General features: G+C 42.9%; 2 protein-coding genes across 10 annotated transcripts in view; one reads left to right on the forward strand and one right to left on the reverse strand.

Annotated features, from left to right (window-relative positions):
• Positions 1-897: 897 nt before the first annotated feature.
• ZMYND12 (zinc finger MYND-type containing 12) lies at positions 898-24,874 on the reverse strand. Of its 2 annotated transcripts, XM_025382612.1 has the most exons (8): positions 24,495-24,874; positions 18,502-18,643; positions 17,060-17,231; positions 8,888-9,057; positions 6,991-7,113; positions 5,825-5,936; positions 3,721-3,866; positions 898-1,424 (listed from the first exon to the last, which is right to left on the reverse strand). In XM_025382612.1, exons 1-8 carry the CDS (start codon positions 24,602-24,604, stop codon positions 1,302-1,304), a joined length of 1,098 nt encoding a protein of 365 aa, XP_025238397.1. In that variant the 5' UTR covers positions 24,605-24,874; the 3' UTR covers positions 898-1,301. The 2 variants fall into 2 exon arrangements, with proteins under 2 accessions (XP_025238397.1, XP_025238406.1); XM_025382621.1 differs by lacking the exon at positions 17,060-17,231.
• The window catches only part of PPCS (phosphopantothenoylcysteine synthetase), a 34,020-nt gene continuing 16,118 nt past the window's right edge, over positions 7,844-25,745 (forward strand). For 2 of the 8 annotated variants that reach the window (XM_025382687.1, XM_025382668.1), the window contains exon 1: positions 25,107-25,677. In XM_025382687.1, the coding sequence (XP_025238472.1) occupies positions 25,170-25,677 (508 nt within the window). In that variant the 5' untranslated portion in view covers positions 25,107-25,169. Of the gene's footprint in view, positions 7,851-24,723; positions 25,678-25,745 lie in introns of those variants that run through there. The other 6 variants (XM_025382677.1, XM_025382715.1, XM_025382730.1 and 3 more) reach the window with 6 other exon arrangements.

Below are 25,745 nucleotides of genomic sequence, written 5' to 3' on the forward strand. Positions count from 1 at the left end.
CTGAAAGACAAGTAAGCCCCTGGGACTTCATAGCCATCTTGGAGAAGCATAAGAATGCCCAGAAGTATGGAAGGGTGGGGGGCGGGGTTCCAGCTGATTTTACCTGAAGGGACAGGGTGACCCATCTGACTTATTTTTATTATATGTGTCTGAGTGAATTAATTTACACTGAGGAACATAAAACTCTCTGACAGGTTCTTGACCTGCATATCTTCTCCCTGGGTGCAGATCTACTCACGAAGCAAAATGCTGCTTGGCAAGTCTGGAAAGGAACTAAGGGAGAATAAAAAGGATATGCTAAATTACCAGAGTCATCAAGATGGGACGAGCTGATACAGCTGTGGCCACATCTGGGCCATTTTACAATAGTAATGGATGAGGCTATGGGGAGATTAAGGTCACAAAGCAATGATGTGAGAGGGCTGGAATTTGAGCTCAGGCATGTCTGAGTCCTACGCTCACCCTCTGTCCTCTCCATCACAGGGGATCTTTCAGAGTGCCTCTCCCCTAGACTGTATAGATGGCCCATGTCTGCTTCCAATTATTGTCTGAGATAAGAAAGACACCACCCTGGAATGACGTCTCAGTCAGTCTATACTGAAGCTCCTTCACAGGCCCAGGGGCCTCCTCTGGCACAGAAAGACCTTATGTGTAACTTATGCCTGCATTTTGCTATTTGCTTTCCATGTGTCTCATGTCCTTTTTGTTCGTCTATCCCACCTTCTTTTCTTTAAGTGGATATTTTCTAGCATACCATAGTAATCCCTTTGTTATTTTTAACTATTTTTAGAGTTATTTTCTTAGTGATTGCTCTAGGAATTATAATGGGTACTTTATCACAATCTACCTCAGATTAACACTAAATTAATTCCAGCATAGAATTAAGAATAGAGAAACTTTGCTCCAATATAGCTTTATTCCCTACCCCCTCATTTACCCCTCCTTTAGCAAAAGTGTATGAGACATGCATCATTGGGAGACTTCTGGGAAAATGACAAACTATTTGTAGTTTAATTACAAATACCATATTAGTGATCTGACTACATATTATTCATACAAAGTCATGATAAATCAAGTACAAAGGTCATGACAAACACAGTTTTTACTGATTTCTGTGCCTAAAGCTTTATATTCCCACAATATGCTGTGTAAGAAAAAAATACAAGCTATGTGTGTAATCCCAGGGGAAGAGGGTGGAAACTTCAGCCGTCTACAGTACCTCAAAGCAGTTGTGCAGGGCTGGAATATATTAGATGTTCCGTAGCTCCTGGAATAACCCTTGATGCAGAGCTCATGGGTCACTAAGTAATGCGACGGTCTTCAGTTGAAATGAGACTTAATAACTCTTGAATGGCGCTTTGCTCATGGACATCAAGCTGTTGTTCTTTGGCTAGACTGAGGGCCCTCATGCCATATTCCTGTGCCTGAAATAGAATTGTAGTGACAAAAGGAAGTCATCACAGGAAAGCATAACACTGGGAAGCCCCATCTATAACACTGGGAAGCCCCATCTGTGCTCAACTCCAGAAACATGAGAGAGAACTCATCACCTTTTCACACCACCCACTGAGCTCTTGTTGATAAACCTGTAAACACACTGGGCCCTTACAGCTAGCCACATGTGCACTGGGGGGGGCAGCAGGGCACCAGAAAAAAATCCCAACCTGACTTGACAAACTAAGCACAAACTAAGTATACCTTCTTAACAAAGTGAGATCTTTGTAGGACTTTAATCAGGCCCTAGAGGCCATCACTGGAAGGCATAGAGGTGACAGGTGCCACAAGTAAATTACCACCCTGGGGTGGTCCTGGGGGCCATGTGGCCCAGAGTTTTGACTTGGTAAGAAGCTCTTCTTTCTTCCTTCCTTCCTTCCTATAAATAGTTATTGAATGGTTGCTATGTTCCAGGTCCTGTGAGTATAGGCAGAAATTCCTATTCTCATGGAACTTACAGTGAAGTAGAGGAGAAAGACAATAAAGAAGACAATTAAGTAAAACACGATAGTCTCTTAAATAGGGATAAATGCTAAGGAAAAAAATAAAGCATGAAAAAAGGGGATAGGAAGCATTAGAGGTAGTAGTGGGGGGTTGCAGTTTTAGACAGGGAGAGCAGGGAACGCTTCACTGAAAAGAAAACAGCTGAGTCAAGTGACGGCTTGAAGGAAGTGAGGTGCCAGTCTTGATGGATAGATAGATGTGTGCCTTTTGTCTAAGGCCTCTTGTAGATCTAACACACCCTGGGGTCATGACTTCCTTGAGTATACAGTGGAAAACTGGACATTGCACTGTAGAAAAGAGGTTTTGTCCAATGTAAATTTGAAAGTTCAGTGGAAATATTTTCCTATTCCTCACGCATTCCTACTCCTATCCCAGAGAGGGTTAGTGCCTTTCCTCTGTGCTCCTACAGTGCTCTGGTCTTCGCTCTCACACTCTATTATAACCTGTGAGCTCCTCCAGGCCTGGTATACTGCAGGTGCTTAGTAAAAGTTAGCTGAAGAAACAAAAGAAGACAGGGAGGAGGGAGGAAAGGAGTCTTAAATTTTCTCATGTCACCCACACAAAAAGGCCTCCCTCCAACCAGCTTCCTCTCTCTCCCCTGCCTACTGCTTTTTCTTCTTCTAATTTTTTTTTTTTTTTTTTTTTTTTTTGAGACAGGATCCTGCTCTGTCACCCAGGCTGGAGTGCAGTGGCACAAGCACGGCTCACTGCAGCCTCAATCTCCTGGGCTCAAGTAATTCTCTCATCTCAGCCTCCCAGGTAGCTGGGACTACAGGTGCACACCTCTATGCCCGGCTGATTTTTTTTTTTTTTTTTTAATTTTTAGTAGAGAGTGAGTCTCACTGTGTTGCCCAGGCTGGTCTTGAACTCCTGGACATAAGCAATCATCCTGGCTTGGCCTCCAGAAGTACTGGGATTACAGGCATGAGACACTGTGCCTGGCCTAGTTTTCTTTATAGCAGTTCCTACTATCTGAAATTATATTACACATACATATGTTTATTTCCACTCCTCCAAAAAACACCAGTGCCATGGAGATAAGAAACGTATGGATCACCACTGTATCCCCAGTCCCAAGAATAGTGCTTTGCAAATGGTAGGTTTTCAATAAATGTTTGAATGAATGAGATAATCAAACAATAAGTCAATAAACCTGAGATACGCCACTTACTGTCTTTAAGACATTGGGCAAAGAATTGACCCTCTCAGTGCCTCAGTTTCCTTGTTTGTAAAGTAGAGATAATAAAATACCTACCTTACCAATGTTGGTGTAAGCATTAAGTATGATAATTAAGTAAAGGGTTTAGGCCAACAACTAGTATGTAAAAGTACTCAAAAACAGTTACTTTTTGAATCATTTCATGGCAATGCATTTCTGTCTGAATCCCCGTAGCAACGGGGAACTCAGTAACCGAGTGGAGTTAGAGCTGCTACTTCATCCCTCCAAGCCTCCCCGGAGCCCTCCTGCCCTGCAGGCTTCCCAGCACTGCCCCAGACTCTCTTTGTCTATGCAAGCCCGGGAACCCTCGGGGGAAGAAGACAATCCAGCTTCCGTTATGCAGGCTGGACTCAACACAGGAGAAACGTGAGCATCTGAACGTCCTTGGAGTGAGGGCTTGCCCTGAGGGCAAAAGCTATTGGAATTGGGCAAAACACAAATGAGTTCAACTAGATGAATTTCTACCTTCATTTTAGACGTGTTGCTTTTTTAGGGAAACTTGCCTTTGAAGAATTCATCATCAGGTAGTAAAGCATGACCAGGATCTTCAGAACAAAGATAGTTTTTTGAGGGGCTTTGTCAGATGTAGATTCTCGAATGTTCAAGATTGAAGTCAGGATGCGAATGGCTTCTGCTTCTTGGGCTTCATCTGCGTTGGAAGCGGAAGAAACAAAAAACAGGCTCTTGGCAACTGAGTCTGCCCTCATCAAAAACACTCAGCTGTTAAAGGGCCTGGTCTGCTGAAGCCTTCCCAGGGGCACTGGTGGAAATAGCACCAACTACAGCAAGTTTTTTACCTAGAGGACTCCCTCTACGTGCGTGGAAGCAGGAGTTTCAGTCCACTTTCCAGCTTTGCTTAGCATGTCATCATCAGAGTAGCCTAAAAATATGCTCACTCCCACAGGTCCCAAAGTTGCTAAGGTTTCTCTCTTTCGGAGTCCTGAACTCTAGATCTCTTGGGCTTGCAAACACAGAGAATTTGTCACAGGCAGATTCCTTGGGTCCAATTTAGCTTCCACTCTACAGCTGAGAGGAAAGAACTGGGGGAAGGGACTTATTGCAGCTGTAGCAGCTTAACTCTTCTCGTCTAGGCCAAAGATGCATAAGCAACAACCTTCATGCTTCCCTCTGAGAGTCTGTTTACTATTTTCCCCAGTAGTTTTTGGTCCTACTTTAGTCATCATTTACTGAGAAGTTACTACATGCACTTAAAAGCACTTATACAAGTACTAAGCTTAGAGAAAAAGATGAAAAGCATATACACCATCATGTTAAGGTTGGCTATCTTTGGATATCTATGATTTCCAAGTTTTCAGCTGTAACATGAACTATTTACATAATTCGAGAAAATTCAATACAGTTATTAATTTTTTAAACTTTAGCTCAAAACCTCTCCTCCAAAGAGTCTTCCTTCTTCAACACCACCCAGCTGTCCTCACCTCTTCATTCTGGGACTCATCTTGTAATATAATTTGTACTCACAGGAATGTTCTTTTGTTACTGCCTATAGATTCTAACTGCACTGTATGTCTCTTTTGAGCAGAAACTGGATCTTCTGTGTCTTTTGTCTCTGACGGCATGATGCTGTATGGTACTATTCAACACTTAGCCCCTTGCTGCGCTGGGGAATACAGTCTAATCCAGTTGGGCCCTGCCACTGAGCAGCTCACTGTTCAGTAAAGCATGAAGCTAAGGCACCAGAAGAAATCAGCAATGCAACTTCTGTGTAGAGTCTACTTTGGCTTACGTGTCCTGGAGCAAGAGTCCCCAATCCCCAGGCCATGGACCAGTACTGTTTTGTGGCCTGTTAGGAATCGGGCTGCGCAGCAGGAGGTGAGCAGGGGTGGTGGGGGTGAGCAAAGCTTCATCTGTATTTACAGCCACTCCCCATTGCTTGCATTACCACCTGAGCTCCACCTCCTGTCAGTTCAGCGGCAGCATCAGATTCTCTCAGGAGCGCGAACCCTAGTGTGAACTGTGCATGCAAAGGATCTAGGTCGTGCATTCCTTATGATAATCTAATGCCTGATGATCTGTCACTGTCACCCATCACTCCCAGATGGGACCATCTAGTTGTAGGAAAACAAGCTCAGGGCTCCCACTGATTCTACATTATGATGCAAGGTATAATTATTTCATTACATATTACAATACATTAATAATAATAAAAACATAGTGCACAATAAATGTAATGCACTTGAATTCTCCTGAAACCATTCCTCCCCTACCCCCCAGTCCATGGAAAACTTGTCTTCCATGAAACGGGTCCCTGGTGCCAGAAAGATTGGGACTGCTGCCCTGGAGGGATAACACAAGAAATGGATGCTCTGCAGAAGTCACAGGGGGTTTTGATGGGGTCTTTTTTTCCTCTAAATCTGTCCCTTAGTAACCCCGAATGGCTATGTGTGATGATAGGGATCTGAATTCTTCCCAACACTGGTAAAATCTCTTTTATCCCCGTGTCTCAGTTTTCTCCATCAGCAACATGGGGAAGGTGGCAATGGTGTGCTTCACGACAGGGACAGCTGCTTTCCCTCTTAGGGACGAGGTCTGTGTATTGGGTGAGATGAAGTCACTGCTCTGCCTTCAGGGAAAACTGCCACTTACCCAAGCCAGTGTCATTCTCAAATAGTTTGCCCAGTAAATCCACTTGTTGGGTGTGAGCCTGTGAGAGGACTTGATAGTGATTGTTCAAATATGTGTGCCAGATCTCAGAGACCTGTTGGGAAAAGAGAAGGTAATACAAAAAGCAGGCCAGATCTCAGCCTTCGGACCAGGCAGGTGAGGAGAATAGCGCATTTGGCCCGGCTTCTGGACAACCTGGAGGTTCTCTCTCGTACTGTACCTGGAGGCAGAGGGAGCCCTAGGAGCCCAAACAGGCCTGACCAAGGTAAGTGTGACAAGTGATGCAAACGGCCTGTGGCAGCTCATCTTGGGGTAGCCCTAGTGGGGTCTTATCTTTTGTGCAGCACATACAACACGAAACCTTCACATCCTCATAACATCCCAATGTAATATTCTTATTATTAATATTAAGAATATTCTTATTCTTATTCTTCCCATTTTACATGTAAATAAACTGAGGCTCAGAGAAGTTCAGATCACACATGACTTCTGGTAAGAACTGTTAAGTGGCATAGCCAGAATTTAATCCCTGGTCTATCTGATTCTAAAGCTTTTAAGCTACAGCAAAATGCCTCTTTTTCAGAAGCAGGTCTAAAACATGAATCAACAATCAGCAGAAAGTTTGTATTACACATTTATTACACAAATGATTGCCTGCTAAGCGAGGTGTTACTATATGGATACAAATGACATTTTAATATATTCGAAACAGTATGAAATCTTTTCTATGTAAATATGGAAATTTCTCATGTTCTTGGATCCCTTGACAGGATCTTGTAGCAATAGATTTCCCTTGGAAACCTCTTCTTCTCTATTGCACACTTCAATATACCCACATTAGCTTGCTGCTATGGGTATGACACAGCATATAACAGTCTATTTGAAGGGTTTGGCTCTTACTGACCTATCCTTCATTATTCATTAATCACCCTATGGATGTTAAGGGTTAGTCTATTTTGGTAGTGCGGACACGGGAAGAAAGAAAATGGAGTATATCATGTATCAGGCTATATAATCTTGGGCAAGCCACTTCATCTCTCTGTGCCTCTCTTTCTCATGAATGGTATGTTTTTCATGAATAGTCTAATACAAGTTGTAAGACACCAAGCCTAAGAGTGAAGGCTCAACTCCCACATTCCCCAGCTCACCTTGGTGTACAATGTGTCTGCCAGGTTCAACTTTTTAAGGTCATAGAATATATTAGCCAGGTGGAAGTAGCCTCCTGAAGTCCTAATGTCCTCTGTTCCAAATGCACAACTGGCAAAATAAATCTACAGCAGGAGGAAGAAGGAGAGTGCTTGAGTTCTTTTTGCAAATCATATATCTGATAAAGGACTTGTATCTAGAATACATATAAAAAACTGTTACAACATTCCAATTTAAAAATGGGCAAAAGATCTGAATTGACATTTCTCCAAAAAGATATTCAGATGAAAAATAAGCACATGAATAGATGCTAACATAGTTAGTAATTAGGTAGATGCAAAACAAAGCCATAATGAGATATCACTGCATCTAGGATGGCTAGAATCAAATGCAGAAAATAAAAAGTGTTGGGAAGGATATGGAGAAAATGAAACCCTCACACATTGCCAGTGGGAATGTAAAAGGGTGCAGCCTCTGTGGAAACAGTTTGGTAGTTCCTAAAAAAATTAAACATAGAGTTACTACATGACCCAGCAATTCCTCTTCTAAGTACCTACCCAAGGGAAATGGAAACGAATGTCCACACAGACTTGTACATAAATGTTTATATCAGCATTATTTAAAATACACAAAACATAGAAACAACCAAAACATCCATCAACTGATGAATGGACAGACAAACTGTGGTATATTTAGGAATGGAATGCTAATCAGCAATAAGAGGAATGAACTATTGATACATGCAACGACATGGATGAATCTCAAAATAATCATGCTAGGTGAGAGAGGTCAGAGGCAAAGGACCACTCATGATTCTGTCTGTTCGAACTGTCCTGAGAAGGCAAATCTGTAGAACCAGGAAGTGGTTGCCTGGGGCTGGAGCAGGAATGGGAAATGACTGCAAATGGATACATGGGATCTCTTTGGGGTAATGGAAATGTTCTGAAACTTGATTGCGCTGATGGTTGCACTACTCTGTAAATTTGCTAAAAATAATTTAATTGTACACTTAAAATGGGTGAATTTTATGGTATGTATCAATAAAGGGGTGTGTGTGTGTGTGTGTGTGTGTGTGTGTGTGTGTTTAAAAAGCTAGGCTACGGAATCTGAGGTTGTGCTAATTCTTTTTTTTTTTTTTTTTTTTAAGACAGAGTCTCCCTCTGTTGCCCAGGTTGGAGTGCAGTGGTGTGATCTTGGCTCAACACAACCTCGTCTCCCAGGTTCAAGCGATTCTTCTGCCTCAGCCTCCCGAGCAGCTGGGACTACAGGCACATACCACCTCAGCCTCCCGAGCAGCAGGGACTACAGGCACACACCACCACACCTGGCTAATTTTTGTTGTTTTTTTTTTTTTTTTGGAGACTGAGTGCAATCCCGGCTCACTGCAACTTTTGCCTCCCAGGTTCAAGCAATTCTCCTGCCTCAGCCTCCCGAGTAGCTGGAATTACAGGCACATGCCTCCACACCCAGTGAATTTTGTATATTTAGCAGAGACGGGGTTTCACCATGTTAGTCAGGCTGATCTCAAACTCCCGACCTCTGGTGATCTGCCCTCCTTGGCCTCCCAAAGTGCTGGGATTACAGGCGTGAGCCACCATGCCCGGCCAGCAAAGCCCTTCTCTTAACGAGTGTGCTGTTTTGCCTCCCTTTACTCTTTAGGGCAACTGAAACTTCAGGAATATGTGACCTGGCCAAGGTTGAATAGCTAGGAAGTAGAAATGCTTGATCTCAGGTTATTAGAATTGTGTTATGGCTAAAATCCCACCGAATAATCAGTTGTAAACAGAAAGTTTTAGAGAAATGCACAGTTTAAAAAAAAATAAAACAGACTTTGGAAATACACAGGTGTTATAATTTAGATTTTGGAAATATCCAGGTGTTATAACTTAGCTTGTTTACATCATTGGCCAGATGATAACGGGCTTCTTCATAGTTTTTCTTAGCTATATAGAGAAGTCCCAGGTTCCGATGCAGTAAAGAGTGGGTGGCATTACTACAGTCAGTTGATTTGAGGACTGTCCACTGGGCTTGGAATAGATATTCTTCAGCCTGAACGATTCGGCCCAGACCTGCCCAAAAGCAGAAAAGAAGGTTATAATTCATATCCGGGTCAAAGAACACAAGAGGAAATATGAGTCATTACCCATTCACTCATGTATTCATTGACTCAAGTATTTATTGACACACAAAAACTCTCACAGGAATGTTCATAGCAGCTTATTTGGAAGAGTCAAAAAAAACCCAGAAACAATGTAAATGTCCATCAGCTGATGAGTGGATGAACAAAAGGAGGCATCTCCATCTCCATCTCCATCTCCATGAGTGGAATATTAGTCATAAGAAGGAATGAAGTAGTGATGCCTGCTATAATGTGGGTGAACTTTGAAAACACTACACTAAGTGAAAGAAACCAGACACCAAAGGCCACATATTATGTGATTCCATTTATATGAAATGTCCAGAACAGGCAAATCCATAGAGACGGAAAGTAGACTAGTGGTGGCCAAGCAACCACAGGGGGTCCAATGTAAGGGAGGCACTAAGAGGGAGTAACTGCTGACAATTGCAGGCTTTCTTTCAGGAGTGATGAAAATGTTGTGGAATTAGATCATGGTGACTGTTGCACAACCTACAGAATGTGCTAAAACCACTGGATTGTCTGTTTATTTATTTATTTATTTATTTATTTATTTATTTATTTACAGAGTCTCACTTTGTTACCCAGACCGGAGTGTAGTGGCACGATCTCGGCTCACTACAACCTCTGCCTCTAGGGTTCAAGTGATTCTTATGCCTCAGCCTCCCAAGTAGCTGGGACTGCAGGCATGCGCCACCACGCTGGGCTAATTTTTGTATTTTTAGTAGAGACAGGGTTTCACCATGTTTGCCAGGCTGGTCTCAAACCCCTGACATCAGGTGATCCACCCGCCTTGACCTCCCAAAGTGCTGGGAACATAGGTGTGAGACACTGCGTCTGGCCTGAATTGTTCTTTAAAAGAGTGAATTTTATGATATGTGAATTATATCTCAATTGTGAAATATATATATGCATATTTAATACCCTTTATGTGCCAGGCCTTGTGTTGAGTGATGGGGATTCAACGTGCAACATGAAAACAAATATATTTACAATATAGTATAATTGCAGTAGAAACACAAGCTTTGGAAGTGTCAGAGGATAGGAAATGTTTAATTCTACAGATGAGATGAGAGTGACACTGAAGCAGAGTCTGAGCTGGGTTTTGAGGATGAAAAGAAGTTTTCCAGGTAGATAAGGCAGGGAGAGCATCCCAGGCAGAAGTAACAGCATGTGCAATGTCACAGAAATATGAAATAATATGTTATGTTCATAGAACTATACAGAGTCATAGCTGCAGGGATTTGGTTCCAGAACCCCTATCAGATACCTAAATATAAGGATGTTCAAGGCTCTAATATAAAGTAGTGCAGTATTTGCACATAACCTATGCACATCATTCCTCATACTTTAAATCATCTCTAAATTACTTATAATACCTAATACAATGTAAATGCTATGTAAATAGTTGTTCTACCATTTGTCTTTTTTAAGTTTAAATTTTTTCTTTTTTTGTTTATAAGCCCACAAGTAACATCATGTATTGTTTTTATTTGTATCATTTTTAATCATTGTGTTATTTTTAAAAATATTTTTGATCCATGGTTGCTTGAATGGGCAGATGCAGAAACTGCAAATATGGAGGGCCAACTGTATTGGCCTGTGATGCTGGAGCACAAATTGTGAAGGACAGAGTGGCAGAAAATGAGGCTACGGTGGTAGGCAGGGGCAAGTCATGGAGGGCTTAGTGAGTTATGCCAAGGAACTTGATGCATGTGGATAAAAACTAGAGGATTTTCAAAAAGGGCGAGAGAATCGGATTTAAATTTAGAAAGTTCCTCTGGAACCAATGTGGAGGAGGGATCAGAAGGGAGGAATAAAGGTAGAAGATTCACTGGAAGATGTCTGAAACAGTTTGGGCAAGCACGCTTAAGAGCCTGAAACAAGACAGTGAACGAAGTAGGAGGCAATCCAAAAGAGACAGGAAGTAGAATGGACAACACACGGTTACTAAGTAACGTGGAAGGTAAGAGAAAGGAAAGCCACCTTTATTGCTAATATTCAGATACTCTTGACACTTAAAGCTTTTTGTCTATTACCTATCATCTTTACACATACAGAGGCCTGCCTACCTGCTTGGCTCCTAGGGAAATGTGTCAGAACTGAATAGAAAGCCACTACGTCAGCATGCTGCAGGGCAGGAGGTGTGCTCTGGGGGTGAAGCATTGGTGTGACAGCTGCTGCAGCAGAAACCACACCAATGAAGGGTCAGGAGATAAGGACACGAACCCCTCATAAGCCAACCCTCTTCTCCTCTGTGTCCTTCCTGTCAGGCCTAGTTCATATGTAAGCATGCTTTTATTCTAGTTGTAACCCCACATCACTGAATAAAAGGAAAAGAGATGAAGAGGAAGCAGTCTACAAGGAGAACCAAGTAACTTTACCTGATGGAAGGTCAAAGGGCAAACTAAAATGGGAAACTACTAGATTAGGAGCTCGAGGCCTAGTCCCTGATCCTGGCTCATGTGAACATGGCTAGTCACATCTTCCCTCCAGGCTTTGTCTATAAAATATGAGGTTTAGACTGAAGTCCTCTCAAATTTGAAGAAGCAAATGACTCTTAACTAAGATTGTTTAGATGGGGAAAAAAAGGGTACAGGGCATTGACAGATATTGGAAATTTAAAATTTTCAACATCCAGTTCTCACTCAAGGAGGCAATGCCAAAGAAGGAAGACTCCAAGGCCCAGCTGAACCAGCAGCTAAACAAGCATCAGTCCTAAAGGAAAAGGCATACTTGGGAGAATAAACTGTGAGGATAGAGAGAGAGAGTAAGGTGAGAAGAATGGACTGCTACTAGCCCATGAGATTACAGTCAGAACTAAGCTTGTGACCAGTGAGTGTGTAAGTTCAGGCCTGCCTCTTATGGACAATGCCTGCCTGGAGAGGCATAGGGTGAAGTGGAGGTGGTGAAGACATAAAGGAAGTGATACTATCCCTTAGGGTGATTTTAATAGTTCATGGAATTGAGAAAGGACAGCCACTTACAGACCAGTGGTACTTGTCTGAAGGGTGAGGCCACAGGCTTACACTGGGTTAATGGCAGATCTGGGACATATTATGGGGGAAGATTTTGCAGGACTTGGTGATGAAAGTGAAGGAATGCAGCATACAGTGGTCACAGCTGAGTCAAAGGCTGTGGCTGTGAGGTGCCCAGGGGAAGAAAAGGGAATCTGCATTTATTGAAGACCTGTTATTTGCCCGACATTGTGCTAGTCCCTTTGCATCTGTGGTCTAAGTCTGCCAACAGCCCTGTGAAATAATTATCAGATGAGGAATTCAAAGAGGAGGCAACTTCATTCATTCATTCAACCAACCATATATTCACCTAATTGATTGATTATCACAATGTGTGACGCTCAATGCACACTGAGACATGATCCCTGACTCCAAGAAGCTTAAAATCAAGTGAAGTAGGCATACAATAAATAGACAAAACATGAGTGCTGTGAAGGAAATGAACAGAATACAGTAACCAAAATCCTAGCTCACTGCAGCCTCCACCTCCTGGGCTCAAGCAATCCTCCCACCTCAGCCTCCCAAATAGCTGGGACTACTACAAGTGCATGCCACCATGCCCACCTAATTTCTTTTCTTTTTTTTTTTTTAGAGATGAGGTCTTGCTACGTTGCCCAGGCTGATCTTGAATGCCTGGGCTCAAGAGATCCTCCCATTTTGACCTCCCGAAGTGCTGAAATTACAGGTGTGAGTCACCACACCTGGCCAGTTTAAGCAGACACCTGAAGGATGATCAAAAGCCAGCCACGTATGAGAAAGGAAAGAGCATCCCAGGCAGAAGGAGATATATGTGAAAGCTCTGAGTGAGGAAGAGCTTGGTGCCTACGATCACCCAGCCAGTAAAGAAAGAGCTGATATTTGAACCCAGGCTCTCCTGCTTCCAAAGCGCTGATAACAGTGGGAGAAGATGAGTAGGTGGCTCCTCCTTGAAGTGTTACTGAAAATGTCATTTCTAGTTGATTAAAATTTCAAAGTTTTACTAAAAAGGAAAAATAAAGCTGAATATCTGTTACCTGTCCACTCCAGTCTGAAGGAATCTCTAAGATGGGAAAGAAACATGTACACAGGAAAGTGATTTCTTTAGACTTCCAAAAAGGTTAGCAAGGTTTTAAACCAATGGCTGTGAAGTTACAGTGAAATCTTCCATTTAGACAGCACTTTCCAGACTTCAAAGCACTTTCATGGTCATTACACTCATTTCATCCTTAAAATAATCCTGTTAAGAGAACTCAGATTCAACACATACTTACACAGTGCTCACTAGGTTTCAGGTACTGTGAAATTATTTTTTTAGTACCTTCTCTGTGCTAAGTACTGGGCTGAGCATGAAGACATCCGTGATGAGTAAGAACAGACACAGATCCAGTTCTCCCTGAGCTTACAGTCTACTGGAGCAGGGAGACAATTAAATAATCTCATCAATGAATACAATTATTAATGGAGTAAGTGCTCAGAAGAAAGGAATAGGTCTTTAAATGAGTATATTAAAAAAGAGACCCAGCTGGGTGCGGTGGGTCACACCTGTAATCCCAGCACTTTGGGAGGCTGAGGTGGGTGGATCATTTGAAGTCAGGAGTTCAAGACCAGCCTGGGCAACATAGTGAAACCCTATCTCTACTAAAAATACAAAAAATAGATGGGCATGGTGGCGTGTGCCTGTAGTCCTAGCTACTCGGGAGGCTGAGGCAGGAGAATCACTTGCTCCTGGGAGGCAGAGGTTACAGTGAGCAAGTCAGGCCATTGTACTCCAGCCTGTACAACAGACTGGGACTCTGTCTTAAAAAAAAAAAAAAAAAAGGGAGACCCAACCTGGTCTGGAGCCCTGGGAAAGCTTCTAGACAAGGCGGTAGTCACCCTTGAGCTGAAACCTGAAAGATGATGAGGAGTTAATTCGGTGAAGGGAAGAGGAGGAGAAGCAGAGAGAGTGGCTACAGAAAAGCCTTTCCGAACAAAGAAATCATCATGCTTCTGAGGAACTGAGAGAAGGCTGGTCAGTGTAACTGGAAAGGAGGGAGAAAAGAATCCAAGAGAGACAAGGTGATAGAATTGAGGTGGGAGAACCTGCTAAGGGCTAGATCAAGCACAGCCTCATGGGTTGCTTTAGAAATATGATCTTTATTCAGGGAGTGATGGGTCACATTTCTGTATGCAAACAAGATTGGAGGGAGGCCAGAGAAGATGTGGGGAGACCAGTTAGTAGGCAGTGGTCTAGATGAGAGATGATGAGACTTGGGCTAGGGTGAGTTTTCCAGAATCCCATAGCTAGCCAGTATCAGAGATAAACAGAACCTGGGCTGTATTTTCTTGTCCAGTGCTTTTCTCATTAGTTTGGAGGAAAGACAGTCTGGAATGGGGTGTCAGACCTGAGCAGGGTGAGCAGGGCATTCCTGCAGGCAAACAGCCTGGTATCGGGGGTCAGAACCCCCACAAATGAGAAGAGATCCACACAGCAGAGGCAGCCTGGAATGGGGAGTCAGAGGCCATGGAAGGGGAGAAGGTATCTGTAAGGTGGAAAGGATGGAGTTAGAGAGCAGGGATTTGTTCATACAGGGGAACTGATTAACATATAAATAAACTAATGAAAGTGAAAGCTGTCAGCAAAGAGAGTTGCAATTACGGAATGGGAGTAAATCAGATTGAACCCTGTGGTGCTGTATTAGATCTGGATCAAACAGTATAGACTAGTGGTCATACAGATATTGATGTAGATATATAGATATAGGCCAGACACGGTGGCTCACACCTGTAATCCCAGCACTTTGGGAAGCTGAGGCAGGTGGATCACTTGAGGCCAGGAGTTCAAGATCAGCCTGGCCAACATGATGAAACCCCGTCTCTATTACAAATACAAAAATTAGCCAGGCGTGGTGGCGTGCACCTGTAGTCCCAGCTACTCGGGAGGCTGAGGCAGAACTGCTTGAACAGGGAGGGGGAGGCTGCAGTGAGCTCAGATTGCGCCACTGCACTCTAGCCTGGGTGACAGAGTGAGACTCGGTCCCCGCCCCCCAAAAAAAAGATACATACATATAGAAATAAATACAGATGTAATGTGTGTATACATACACCCATTATTATATTTAAACTTACTCCCTAACTCCACTGAGAAGGCCTGGGAGCAGTAACACCCCAATGGCATGAGTACATCTAGTGCACAGCTTTTGGCTTCTGAATTTCACTTTCCACTGAAAGAAATCAGGGCTCTTTAGAGGTATGTTCCAGAAAGCAGGAAAGTGAGCAAAGAACAAATGGGGTTGTATCTAGGAGATGTAGAAGCCAGCTTGAGTGGGAGCTGTCACTGGTCAAATCAGGGACGGTTTGAGCATCAAATTAATGATAGTAATGGATTTAAGCCCACTGAATAAAGAGGCAATACTGATATAAATAACTAAATAAATATGCTGAAAATTTGATGAGGAATGGAATATTTATATAGTTTCAAAGGACCTCTCCAAGAGATGAAAATTAAGGTTATTAATTACAGAAGGGGGAAAGAGTAACATTACAGGGAGGAAGCCTGGCAGACACCATCCTAATAACATAATTAAAATGAACATCATCAGTAATGAAAAAAAATGAAAACATGCCCATTTATAGAATGGGATGAGAACAGACCATCACCTCTGTACTGTTTTTGCCAAAAATCCATAACCTGAGCCCCATCATTAGGAAATATCAGACAAACCCAAACTGAGAGATGTTTTATACAATTGGCCTGTAACTTTTAAAAGTGTCAAGGTCATAAAAGTCAATAAAAGGTTAAGAAACTATTCCAGAGTTTTGTTGCCAACACATGGCAACAAAATGCAAAGTGTGATCCTGAACTGTATCCTTTTGCTATAAAGATGTTATTGGGAAAATCTGAAAAACTTGCACAGGGTCTTCTTAGATGACAGGGTCCCCTTGTGTGGTTCCCACAAAGACATTTTCCTTCCTAACCACAATACAATCTATCTCATTTACTAAGGGGACACTGAAATATTCTAATGATAGGGAACCAGGAAGGCAACTTACTCTCAGAGAACTTAGGGGATAAAAGTTCTTTATACTGTACTTAATTTTAACAGTTTTACTTTTAAAAAAGTATTTTCTTAAATGGTGGCTATTAAAACGTATGAAGCATTTTTTAAACGGTAGCTATTAAAATATATGAAGTCGTAGCACAGTGCCTAAAACACCGCATTGCTCAAAATATCAATTCCTCTCAAAATGCCAGTTTTCTTTTTGTAGTAGCCACCACGTAGGGTGTCTGCTAAGTCTGCTCCATACTCTCAGAATTGCCTCTCCCATCTATAGGGGTAGGTTCCTATATTTCTGAACTATGTGACTCTGATCCCAGGCAACAAAGGTGGATCCCACACTCAAGCTATGTCAACAAAATTCTGTCTTCTACGAATTTGTAATTGGAAATCAGAAGCTAATTAGTTTCTACTGCCTACCTTGAACCAAGAAAACATGTAAATTGAAAAACGCCATCTGACATTTTGCGGTAGCTGTCTTCTACAGTGAGCATAGGGTAGACAAATCTGGTCTGCAGAGAGGGAAAATAGCAAAGCAGACACCCAGAGAGAAGTAAAGACAGGAGACAAGGCCCAAGAGAGAGAACGAAAGACACCAGCCTTGGTTCCTTACAGCATTCCAATTCTAGTCCCTCATGAAGCCTCAGCTCCCGTAGGATACTACAGTACCCTCACAAAGTTCCTCCTTTATGTGCAGGCCAGCTTGAGTGGATTTCTGCCAGTTGTAGACAAAAGTCTGTGACATCTCCTTCCCTACCTTGTGCTAAACTTTTACAGCAACCCTGCTCCTTCTACAATAGGTGTCTTAGTGCCACTGTCAAGGGTGACTCTTTGATCATTGGTGTGACCCAAACATAGCACCACTTAGGGGATCCAGGGATCTCAAGTCGGTTTCACTCACCAAGGCTGGCCTCAGCCAACAGCAGGTAAGCAGGCACAAGCTCTACAGAGCTCAGGCCGTACAGGTTCACGCGGAAGCGAAGGGAATGCAAAGCTGCTGGTACAGCATCTTCGTGTTTCCCTTCAAAGAGGTATTTCTGGGCTACGGTGTAGCAGAATTCAATCAAATACTTCTGTGGAAGAGAGAAACAGACTATCTGAGACAGTCTAAAGTTAAAGGCAGAGGTGGATATAGATGGCCCTGGGGATAAGGCCAACACCTAATGACCCAGTTAAGGGCACATAGTGAGCCTCCCTGTATTAGAGTGGATGTGAAGCCCCACATAAGTGATATAAGAGGGTAAACTCTGGACTATGAGTTCCTTAAGGCCCAGGAACATGTGTCTTTTTATCTTAGTTCAGTGCTTAGCATAGATGAACATTCAATATAGAGTTATCAGATGAATAAATGAGTATTATTCTTATAGTTCTAATAAAACTTTAGCAAAGCTAGCATGTCTCAGGATAATCGGAAACTTTCTGCCTTCATAGTTGAGTTAATTTTGAGAGAAACATCTCATTTTCCCTTCCAGAATTATCCTGTTTAGCTAACATCACAAAAAATTTTAACTCTGCATTGTTCTAAGGCCACTATCAAAGTGTCATAACACTAAAATGTATGGATCTTATGTCTAGGGATTTATGGCTTATAATAAGGTGCTAATTTTTTAGAGTGATTGAGATGCTCAATACTCAGTAATACTCAACATTATACATAATAGTGGCAAGTTTTGCTAACCTCCTTTATTTATTCAGTAGTATATCCATACATCATTCTTAACCCTCCTATTACATGGCCAGGCTCTTGGCATCTGTGGATGTTATGGGCTCAACTGTGTCCCCCGCCAAAATTCATGTGTTGAAGCCCTAACCTGCAGTCTGTCACAGTGTGACTATAATTGGAGCTAGGGCCTGTAGAAAGGTGATTAAGTTAGAATGAGGCCATTAGGGTAGGCCCTAATCTAATCTGACTTGTACCTTTATAAAAAGAGGAAATTGGACACACAAAGAGATACCAGGGATGCTTGCACACAAAGGACCACGTGAAGATACCGCAGGAAGGCAGCCATCTGCAAGCCAGGAAGAGAGGCCTCAGAAGAAACCAAACCTGCTGACCCCTTGATCTTGGACTTCCCAGCCTCCAGAGCTGTGAGGAAATAAATGTATGCTGTTTGAGCCACCCAGTTTGTGGTATTTGGTTGTGCACTAGCAGACTAATACAGTGAGTATTTAGTAAATGTGGAAAACAACAGACTGAATGGTACTGAGGACTTAAAAAGATATAAAACAAAGTCTCTGCCCTCAGTGAAGTTACAATTTAGTGATCTCAACACAGTTCGACCCTTGTCTTGGGCAGCTTCACCGCACCTACGACTTAACCTTGGAAAGTGCTGTAGGCCCTACCTGCCGCTGCTGCAGCTGCTGCAGGCCATGCTGCCGTTCTTCCTCTGAATTGTAGAAGGGCATGGAAGTGCGCAGTGGAATCAAGAGCTGACATATTTTCTCATGGATGCTGTCCCAGTCAGCTTTCTGATGTACCACCCCACTGACAACAGAAACATAGACTTCACGATCTTTATATTTGGCATGACTTAAGATTCCATTAACCCTCCTACTGACCTATCCCTAGACACCAGAAAAGTAAGCCAAACACAAACCAGGCAGGGAGCTCAAAGCCATTTCTGAGACTCAAATGTCTTTTTTTTCCATGTGGTTATTTGATGGTGTATAAACTGTGTTGGGATTGGAGAGTATATTGTTTCTGCAGGCACACATTCACATTCTGAAGTCACACAGGGATACTGGCATGCAACTGCTCATAGTGTTCTCTTATAATCTCTCTTATTTCTGCAAGGTTGGTAGTAATGTCTTCACTTTCATTTCTGATTTTAGTAATCTGAATCTTCTTTTCTAGGCCAGTCAACCTAGCTAAAGGTTTGTCAATTTTGTTGGTCTTTTCAAGGAGCCAATTTTTGGTCTCATTGATTCTCTCTGTAGTTTCTTTATTCTCTGTTTTATCTCTGCTATAATCTTTAATTTTCCTTTCTTCTGCTAGCTTGTGTCTATACCCAACACAGGGCTGTACATAAAGGAGTTTATAAATATGTTTTCATTTGCTCTTCTTTTTCTAGTTTCTTAAGATGAAATGCTAGGTTACTGATTTGAGATCTTCTTTTTAATGTAATGTATATTAGTATAAATTCATATGAGTACTAAATTCATACAGTACCCTCTGAGTACTGCTTTGCCAGCATCTAAGTTTTAGTATGTTGTTTTTGTTTTCATTTATCTCAAAGCATTTTCTAACTTCCCTTGTAATTTCTTCTGTGACTCATTGGTTAAGAGTGTGTTATTTCTACATATTTGTAAATTTACCAATTTTCCTTCTGTTATTGACTACTAATTTCATTCCATGTAGGTGGAGAACATACTCTGTATGAAATCAATCCTTATAAATTTATTGAGATTTACTTTATGGTCTAACATATGGTCTATCCTGAAGAATGTTCTATATGCACTACAGAAGAATAGGCATTCTGCTGTTATTGAATGGTGTTCCATAGATATGTTAGGTCTAGTTGGTTTATAGTATGGTTCGTGTCTTATATTTCCTTGCTAATCTGTCTAATTGTTCTATGCATTACTGAAAGTGGGATATTTGATCTTCTATCTAGTTGTTCTATTCATTACTAAGAGTGGGATATTGGATCTTTCATCTAGATCTGTTCATCACCGAAGGTAGGATATTGAAGTCTCCAACTATTATTATTAAATTGTCTATTTTTCTCTCTAATTTTGTCTGTTTTTGCTTCATGTATTTTGAGGCTCTGTTGTTAGATGCATACAATTATGAGTTTTTGCATTTCTATTGCTTATTACACATTTTCACTTAAATGTGAGTTAACTGTTTGATTCCATTTATACGTATTTCAAAACAGGTAACAATAATCTAGAGGAGGGGTCAGAAAAGTTTTTCTGTAAAGGGTCAGATAAATATTTTAGGTTTGAGAGCTATAGGGTCTCTGTTGCAACTACTCAACTCTGCTGTTGTAGCACAAAAGCAGCCACAGACAACATACAGCCATGTTCAAGCACCTTCTTGGACAATATCGCCACCTTCTTGGACAACAGAAATGCAATTAAAGTATTTTCTTTATAAGTTGTGACTGCTACCAAAGAAATAACAGAAACCATTTAAAAATGTTTTTGGGGAGGTAGAGAATTATTATAAACAGATCAATAAAAGCACTTAGCCAGGATATAGCTGAGTTCCACAGGGAATTTATCAAGTGGGGCTTGTAAGCAATGGAAATGTTAACTTAGATGCCCGAACTTTTGTTCCACTGAGAGCAACTGATATATTTTGCCTTTCTAAACAAAGTGAGCTTTATTTATATATTTGCGGGCTCCCTGCTTATTGATCTGTCCCACTCGTAACACAGGGTCAGGGATAAAGTAGGAATGGATAAATGCTTTCAATCGGGGCTCACAATTAAGTAGCTTGTGAGCCAGACATGTTTTATTTGGCTATTATCATGTTTTTTTAAGCTGAATTTGTATGTCTTTAGGCAGGGCATTCATTCTACAATTCACCACTGATCCTATAGCTTCCTATTATTGAATACCACTTCACTGTTTGTTTTGTTAGTAATCTGCAACATTTTTTGCAACAATTTTTCCTTTTGTTTGACATAGGAGCACAAACTTAAATGCCTTCACTGGCCAGGAGGAGAAAACAAACGGTGAAGTGGTATTCAAGAACAGGAAGCAATAGTATTTGTAGTGAATTACAGAATGTATGCCCTGACTAAAGACATTTAAATTCATGCAAACCTATGATACTGAAGTCTCTTTTACCTGTCACCAATGTTTTAGTATGTACTTCCATAAAATTACCTTTTCTTAAAAATGTTCTAATGTCCTGTAATCCCAGCACTTTGGGAGGCCGAGGAGGGCGGATCGCAAGGTCAGGAATTCCAGACCAGCCTGACCAATATGGTGAAACACCATCTCTACTAAAAATACAAAAAAATTAGCCAGGCATGGTGGCGCATCCCTGTAATCCCAGCTACTTGGGAGGCTGAGGCAAGAGAATTGCTTGAATCTGGGAGTTGGAGGTTGCAGTGAGCTGAGATCGTGCCACTGCGCTGCAGCCTGGGCGACAGAGCAAGACTCTGTCACAAAAAAATAATAAAAAAATAAAAGTTCTACTGTGTCTCTAAGTAAATAAAAATGTGCTATTCTCTGAGAATGGTTGTAATCCACTATACAGCAATATGCACAAGATTACACACAATATATAAAATAAATGTATTCCGAGAAAAGAAGGAAATTCATCAAAATTTCAGGTTATTAATCTCTGGGTTGTGGGATTATGGATTATTTTTCTTCTTTATTTTTTATATTTTCAGGTTTTCTGCAGTGAGCATGAACTGCATTTATAATCAGGAAAAAAATTCTTTTACAGAAAAAAACTTTCACAAATTCAAACTGACTTTCTTGCTCCTTAAACTTGGGATGATGAAAAAGAACATTTACTGTGTGCCAATGTGGTTCCAGGCAGGGTACTAGGTGCTTTACATTCAACCATCAAAACCTACAGAATAACGACCTCAGTTTTGTTTTATCAAAAATCTTGAAAACTCCAAGACACAAAGACATAGAAATCTGGAGAAAAGGAAGCAAAAAAAACAAAAGGAGAAGGTGTTAAAGAGAATTAAAAGCAAGTAAAATAAGTAAAAGAAAAAAAATAGAAGGGCATAGAAGATGATAATTCATACATGCATTCATCAGATATTAGTGCCAACTATTTCTTTCTTTTTTTCATGTTTTTATTTTTTATTTTTTGGCCCAAGGAATAAAAGCACAAATGCCAACGATTTCAAGACACTTTGCTAGAGACTACGGGGCATACAATGACAGGTCAGACATAGATCAAAAAAAGTTAGCATACTTGATAGTCCCTCCGTACACATTTAACGTAGTATCTAGCATTAATGGAGCATAACAAAATTGAAATAACACACTCACCAACAATTAAAATGAAGGGAAATATGAGATGAGTCATCTGAGAGATACAGAGTACTGTAAAGTCAGTTCAGAGGAAGAAGGAATTACTTCCGGCTGGAGGGATAAAGAGGACAGGGGTGTTTTAAGGAAAAAGTCAGTGCTCACACCAGGCAAAAGGGTTGAATCTTTCCCAAGCCTGAGTGGCAGGTTTTACTCACGGCTGTTTACTGGTCATCTCTCCAGGGGTGACCCAAAGGCCTCTCAAACTCTATGCCCACAACCAAATCTGACGCCCACCATCTTTTCCCCCTGTGTTCCTTGCCCAAGTTAATGGGTTTATTATCCATTTAGTTTTATTCAACAGATGTTCATTGAGTGTCTGGTATGTGTGGGCACTGGGCCTAGTAAAAGACATAGACATCAGATAAGCAAACACAAAAATATAAAAGTACAGAAAAAGCAAAGAAAAGTGGTACTGTGAGTGAGAAAAGTATGACGGCGAGTTGAGACTGGGTTTAGACCTCTTTGAAGAAACGACATTTAAACAGAGAACTGAAAGATGAAAGAGAGCCAGGAAGGCTTGTAGTTGAAGGGGAGGTTCCTAGCTGAGAGAACAGTCCGGGAAAAGAAACTGAGGGAAGAAAGGACTTAGCAAATTAGAACTTCAGTTCTCTATAACTACAGCAAAGAAAAAATGGGGTGAGTGCGGTGGGAAGTAAAGGTAGAGAAATAGCCAGGGCCTTGTATTTTCTGTTACAAATTCTGAATTATACTCTAAATGCAATGAAGCCACCAAAGAGGAGATAGCAATGAAAACACAGATGCCATCCCTACCCTTGTGGGGCATACGCCTAATGAAGGAAATAAATAAATGATTTCAGTCCATGTTCTAAGTGTAAATAGGATAGGGAACATACTCAGTGCTTTCAGAGCACTGAGGAAGGACACCTAGGCCAGTATGAGAAGGTACTGCAACAGCTTCTTAATCTGTTATGCAGCCGGCAATGTCTACCTTCCTCTGTAACTTCCACACTGCAGCCCATCCTCTTTCGTTAACACAAATGAGAGCATGTCAGCTCAAAACCATCCATGGTTTCCCAGGGGATAAATTCCAAACCCTTGATCTCATGTCACTGTCTGGCCCTAACCTTTATCTTCTTGGTTTAAACTTCTACTACCTATCACAATGATATTCCAACTTTTTTTTTTCTTTTTTTTTGAGACAGAGTTTCACTCTTGTTGCCCAAGCTGGAGTGCAATGGAGTGATCTTGGCTCACTGCAACCTCCGCCTCCCGGATTCAAGCAATTCTCCTGCCTCAGCCTCCCGAGTAGCTGGGATTACAGGTGTGTGCCACCACACCTGGCTAATTTTGACTCAACCTATAGTAAGAAATACGTTTTCCCTGTACACACGCCCACATAAAACACTAAGACAAAAGTTTCAAGAAACAGTTCAGGTAGGATTAACCTGATACTTTCTACTCATTCTATGCTCTTCTTTGTTGTTGTTGTTTTCTCTAAATGGTGGTTGTGACTTATTCATAAACTGCTAAAGGGCCCTGGCCTGCAGTTTGAAAATCACTGACTGCTCCCTCCACTACTATGTTCTCCACTCAGCTGTTAGCAAACTCTCTTCTTTTGCCATTTGCCCTAGCAGTCCTGGATGCCGGGAATGCCCTATCCTTCTTCACTACTCCTGTACACAGCAGGTTCTGACTGTCCTCTCAAAACGCAGCTCAAATGTTTCTTCCATAGAGGAAGCTTTCCACACACTGCCCCATTCACTATCGTCTCACTCTCGTCGCCCAGGCTGGAGTGCAGTGGCACGATCTCCGCTCACTGCGAACTCCGCCTCCCAGGTTCAAGCGATTCTTCCGCCTTAGCCTCCGGAGTAGCTGGGATTACAGGCGCCCAGCACCACTCCCAGCTAATTTTTGTATTTTTAGTAGAGACAGGGTTTCACCATGTTGGCCAGGCTGGTCTCGAACTTCTGACCTCAGGTGATCCACCCGCCTAGGCCTCCCAAAGTGCTGGGATTACAGGCGTGAGCCACCACGCCCGGCCTGTTTCTTTACTGATTTGTCTCCCACATTAGAATGTTAGATCTTTGAAAGAACTGATCTACCGAGCTACCAAAGTAACTTCAGCACCTAAAATAGTGCGTAACACACAGTAGGCCTTCAGAAAACATGAATGACGAATGAGTAAATGGGAGATGAGGCAGATGAGGCCACGGGAGTCTTATGGGCCTGTCTTAAAGCCCCTGTTTTTGAGGCATCCCTTGCAGAGTCAGGGGCCACGGCTAACGCAAGGTACCCAAGCCAGACCCGAGAATGGGAGAGGGGGAGGGAGTTAGAGCGCCCAGGTGCCACGTTTCAGGGCCTACCAGTAATAAGTGACTGTGCAGGCCGCGCACACCCGCTCGGCTGGGGCTTCGCACACCTCACAGCAGAGCCTGCGCCCCTTGGGGACCGCCAGTGGATAGATCACATTCATGCTGCAGCCAGAGATGCTGGTCTCTAAGACGGTTGCCCGGCAAGGATACGCTGAACCCCGGCGTCACGTGACAATCGCGGGCCCGCGTACTTGGCAGCATTTCGAGGGCAGAGGGCGGTGGGACGTGACTCGACTAACATCTGGGTCTATCGGTGAAGTTGAAAAAGGGAAAGAAAGAAATAAAAAGAAGCACAAAACCCACAAGTCCTACGGGTCAAACGGCCGAGAAAGGACTCCCAGCGGGTCCAAGTCCTTGAAGGCCCGTACAGTGGCCGGTAAGGGTCAAACATGGCCAGTTCTTCACCCACGCTAGGAAACGAACGTGAGGGAACGTGACCCTACCAGATGCCCACGCAGCCGGGGATCCCCCTCGTTGCAGTGTCACTTTCGCTGGGCTCTGGGGCAGAACAACTACGCATTTCCAGACTTGGCGAGATCGGGACCTAGTGTCAAAACGAGGGTAGTGAACCGCCCGCTCACTGCGGCCCGGCGTTTACACCAGGTAGGGGAAAAGGGGCGTGGCGCGTCTGCCGCGGAGCGTGCGCAGGCGCCGGCTGCGGGGCAGATGGCGGAAATGGACCCGGTAGCCGAGTTCCCCCAGCCTCCCGGTGCTGCGCGCTGGGCTGAGGTTATGGCTCGCTTCGCGGCCAGGCTGGGCGCGCAGGGCCGGCGGGTGGTGTTGGTCACGTCAGGCGGCACCAAGGTCCCACTGGAAGCGCGGCCGGTGCGCTTCTTGGACAACTTCAGCAGCGGGCGGCGTGGTGCAACCTCGGCCGAGGTCTTCCTAGCCGCCGGCTACGGGGTCCTGTTCTTGTATCGCGCTCGCTCCGCCTTCCCCTATGCCCACCGCTTCCCACCCCAGACTTGGCTGTCCGCTCTGCGGCCTTCGGGCCCAGCCCTTTCGGGGTTGCTGAGCCTGGAGGCCGAGGAGAATGCACTTCCGGGTTTTGCTGCGGCTCTGAGATGCTACCAGGAGGCTGCGGCTGCAGGCACCTTCCTGGCGGTGGAGTTCACCACTTTGGCGGACTATTTGCATCTGTTGCAGGCTGCGGCCCAGGCACTTAATCCGCTAGGTGCGTGCCCTAGGGGTACCCCTTTTGCCTGGAAGCACAGCCTTTCTCTGCAGCCACTTACCCCCTTA

This window comes from Theropithecus gelada, chromosome 1 (assembly GCF_003255815.1).
Source record: "Theropithecus gelada isolate Dixy chromosome 1, Tgel_1.0, whole genome shotgun sequence".
In the NCBI taxonomy this organism is placed as follows: domain Eukaryota; kingdom Metazoa; phylum Chordata; class Mammalia; order Primates; family Cercopithecidae; genus Theropithecus; species Theropithecus gelada.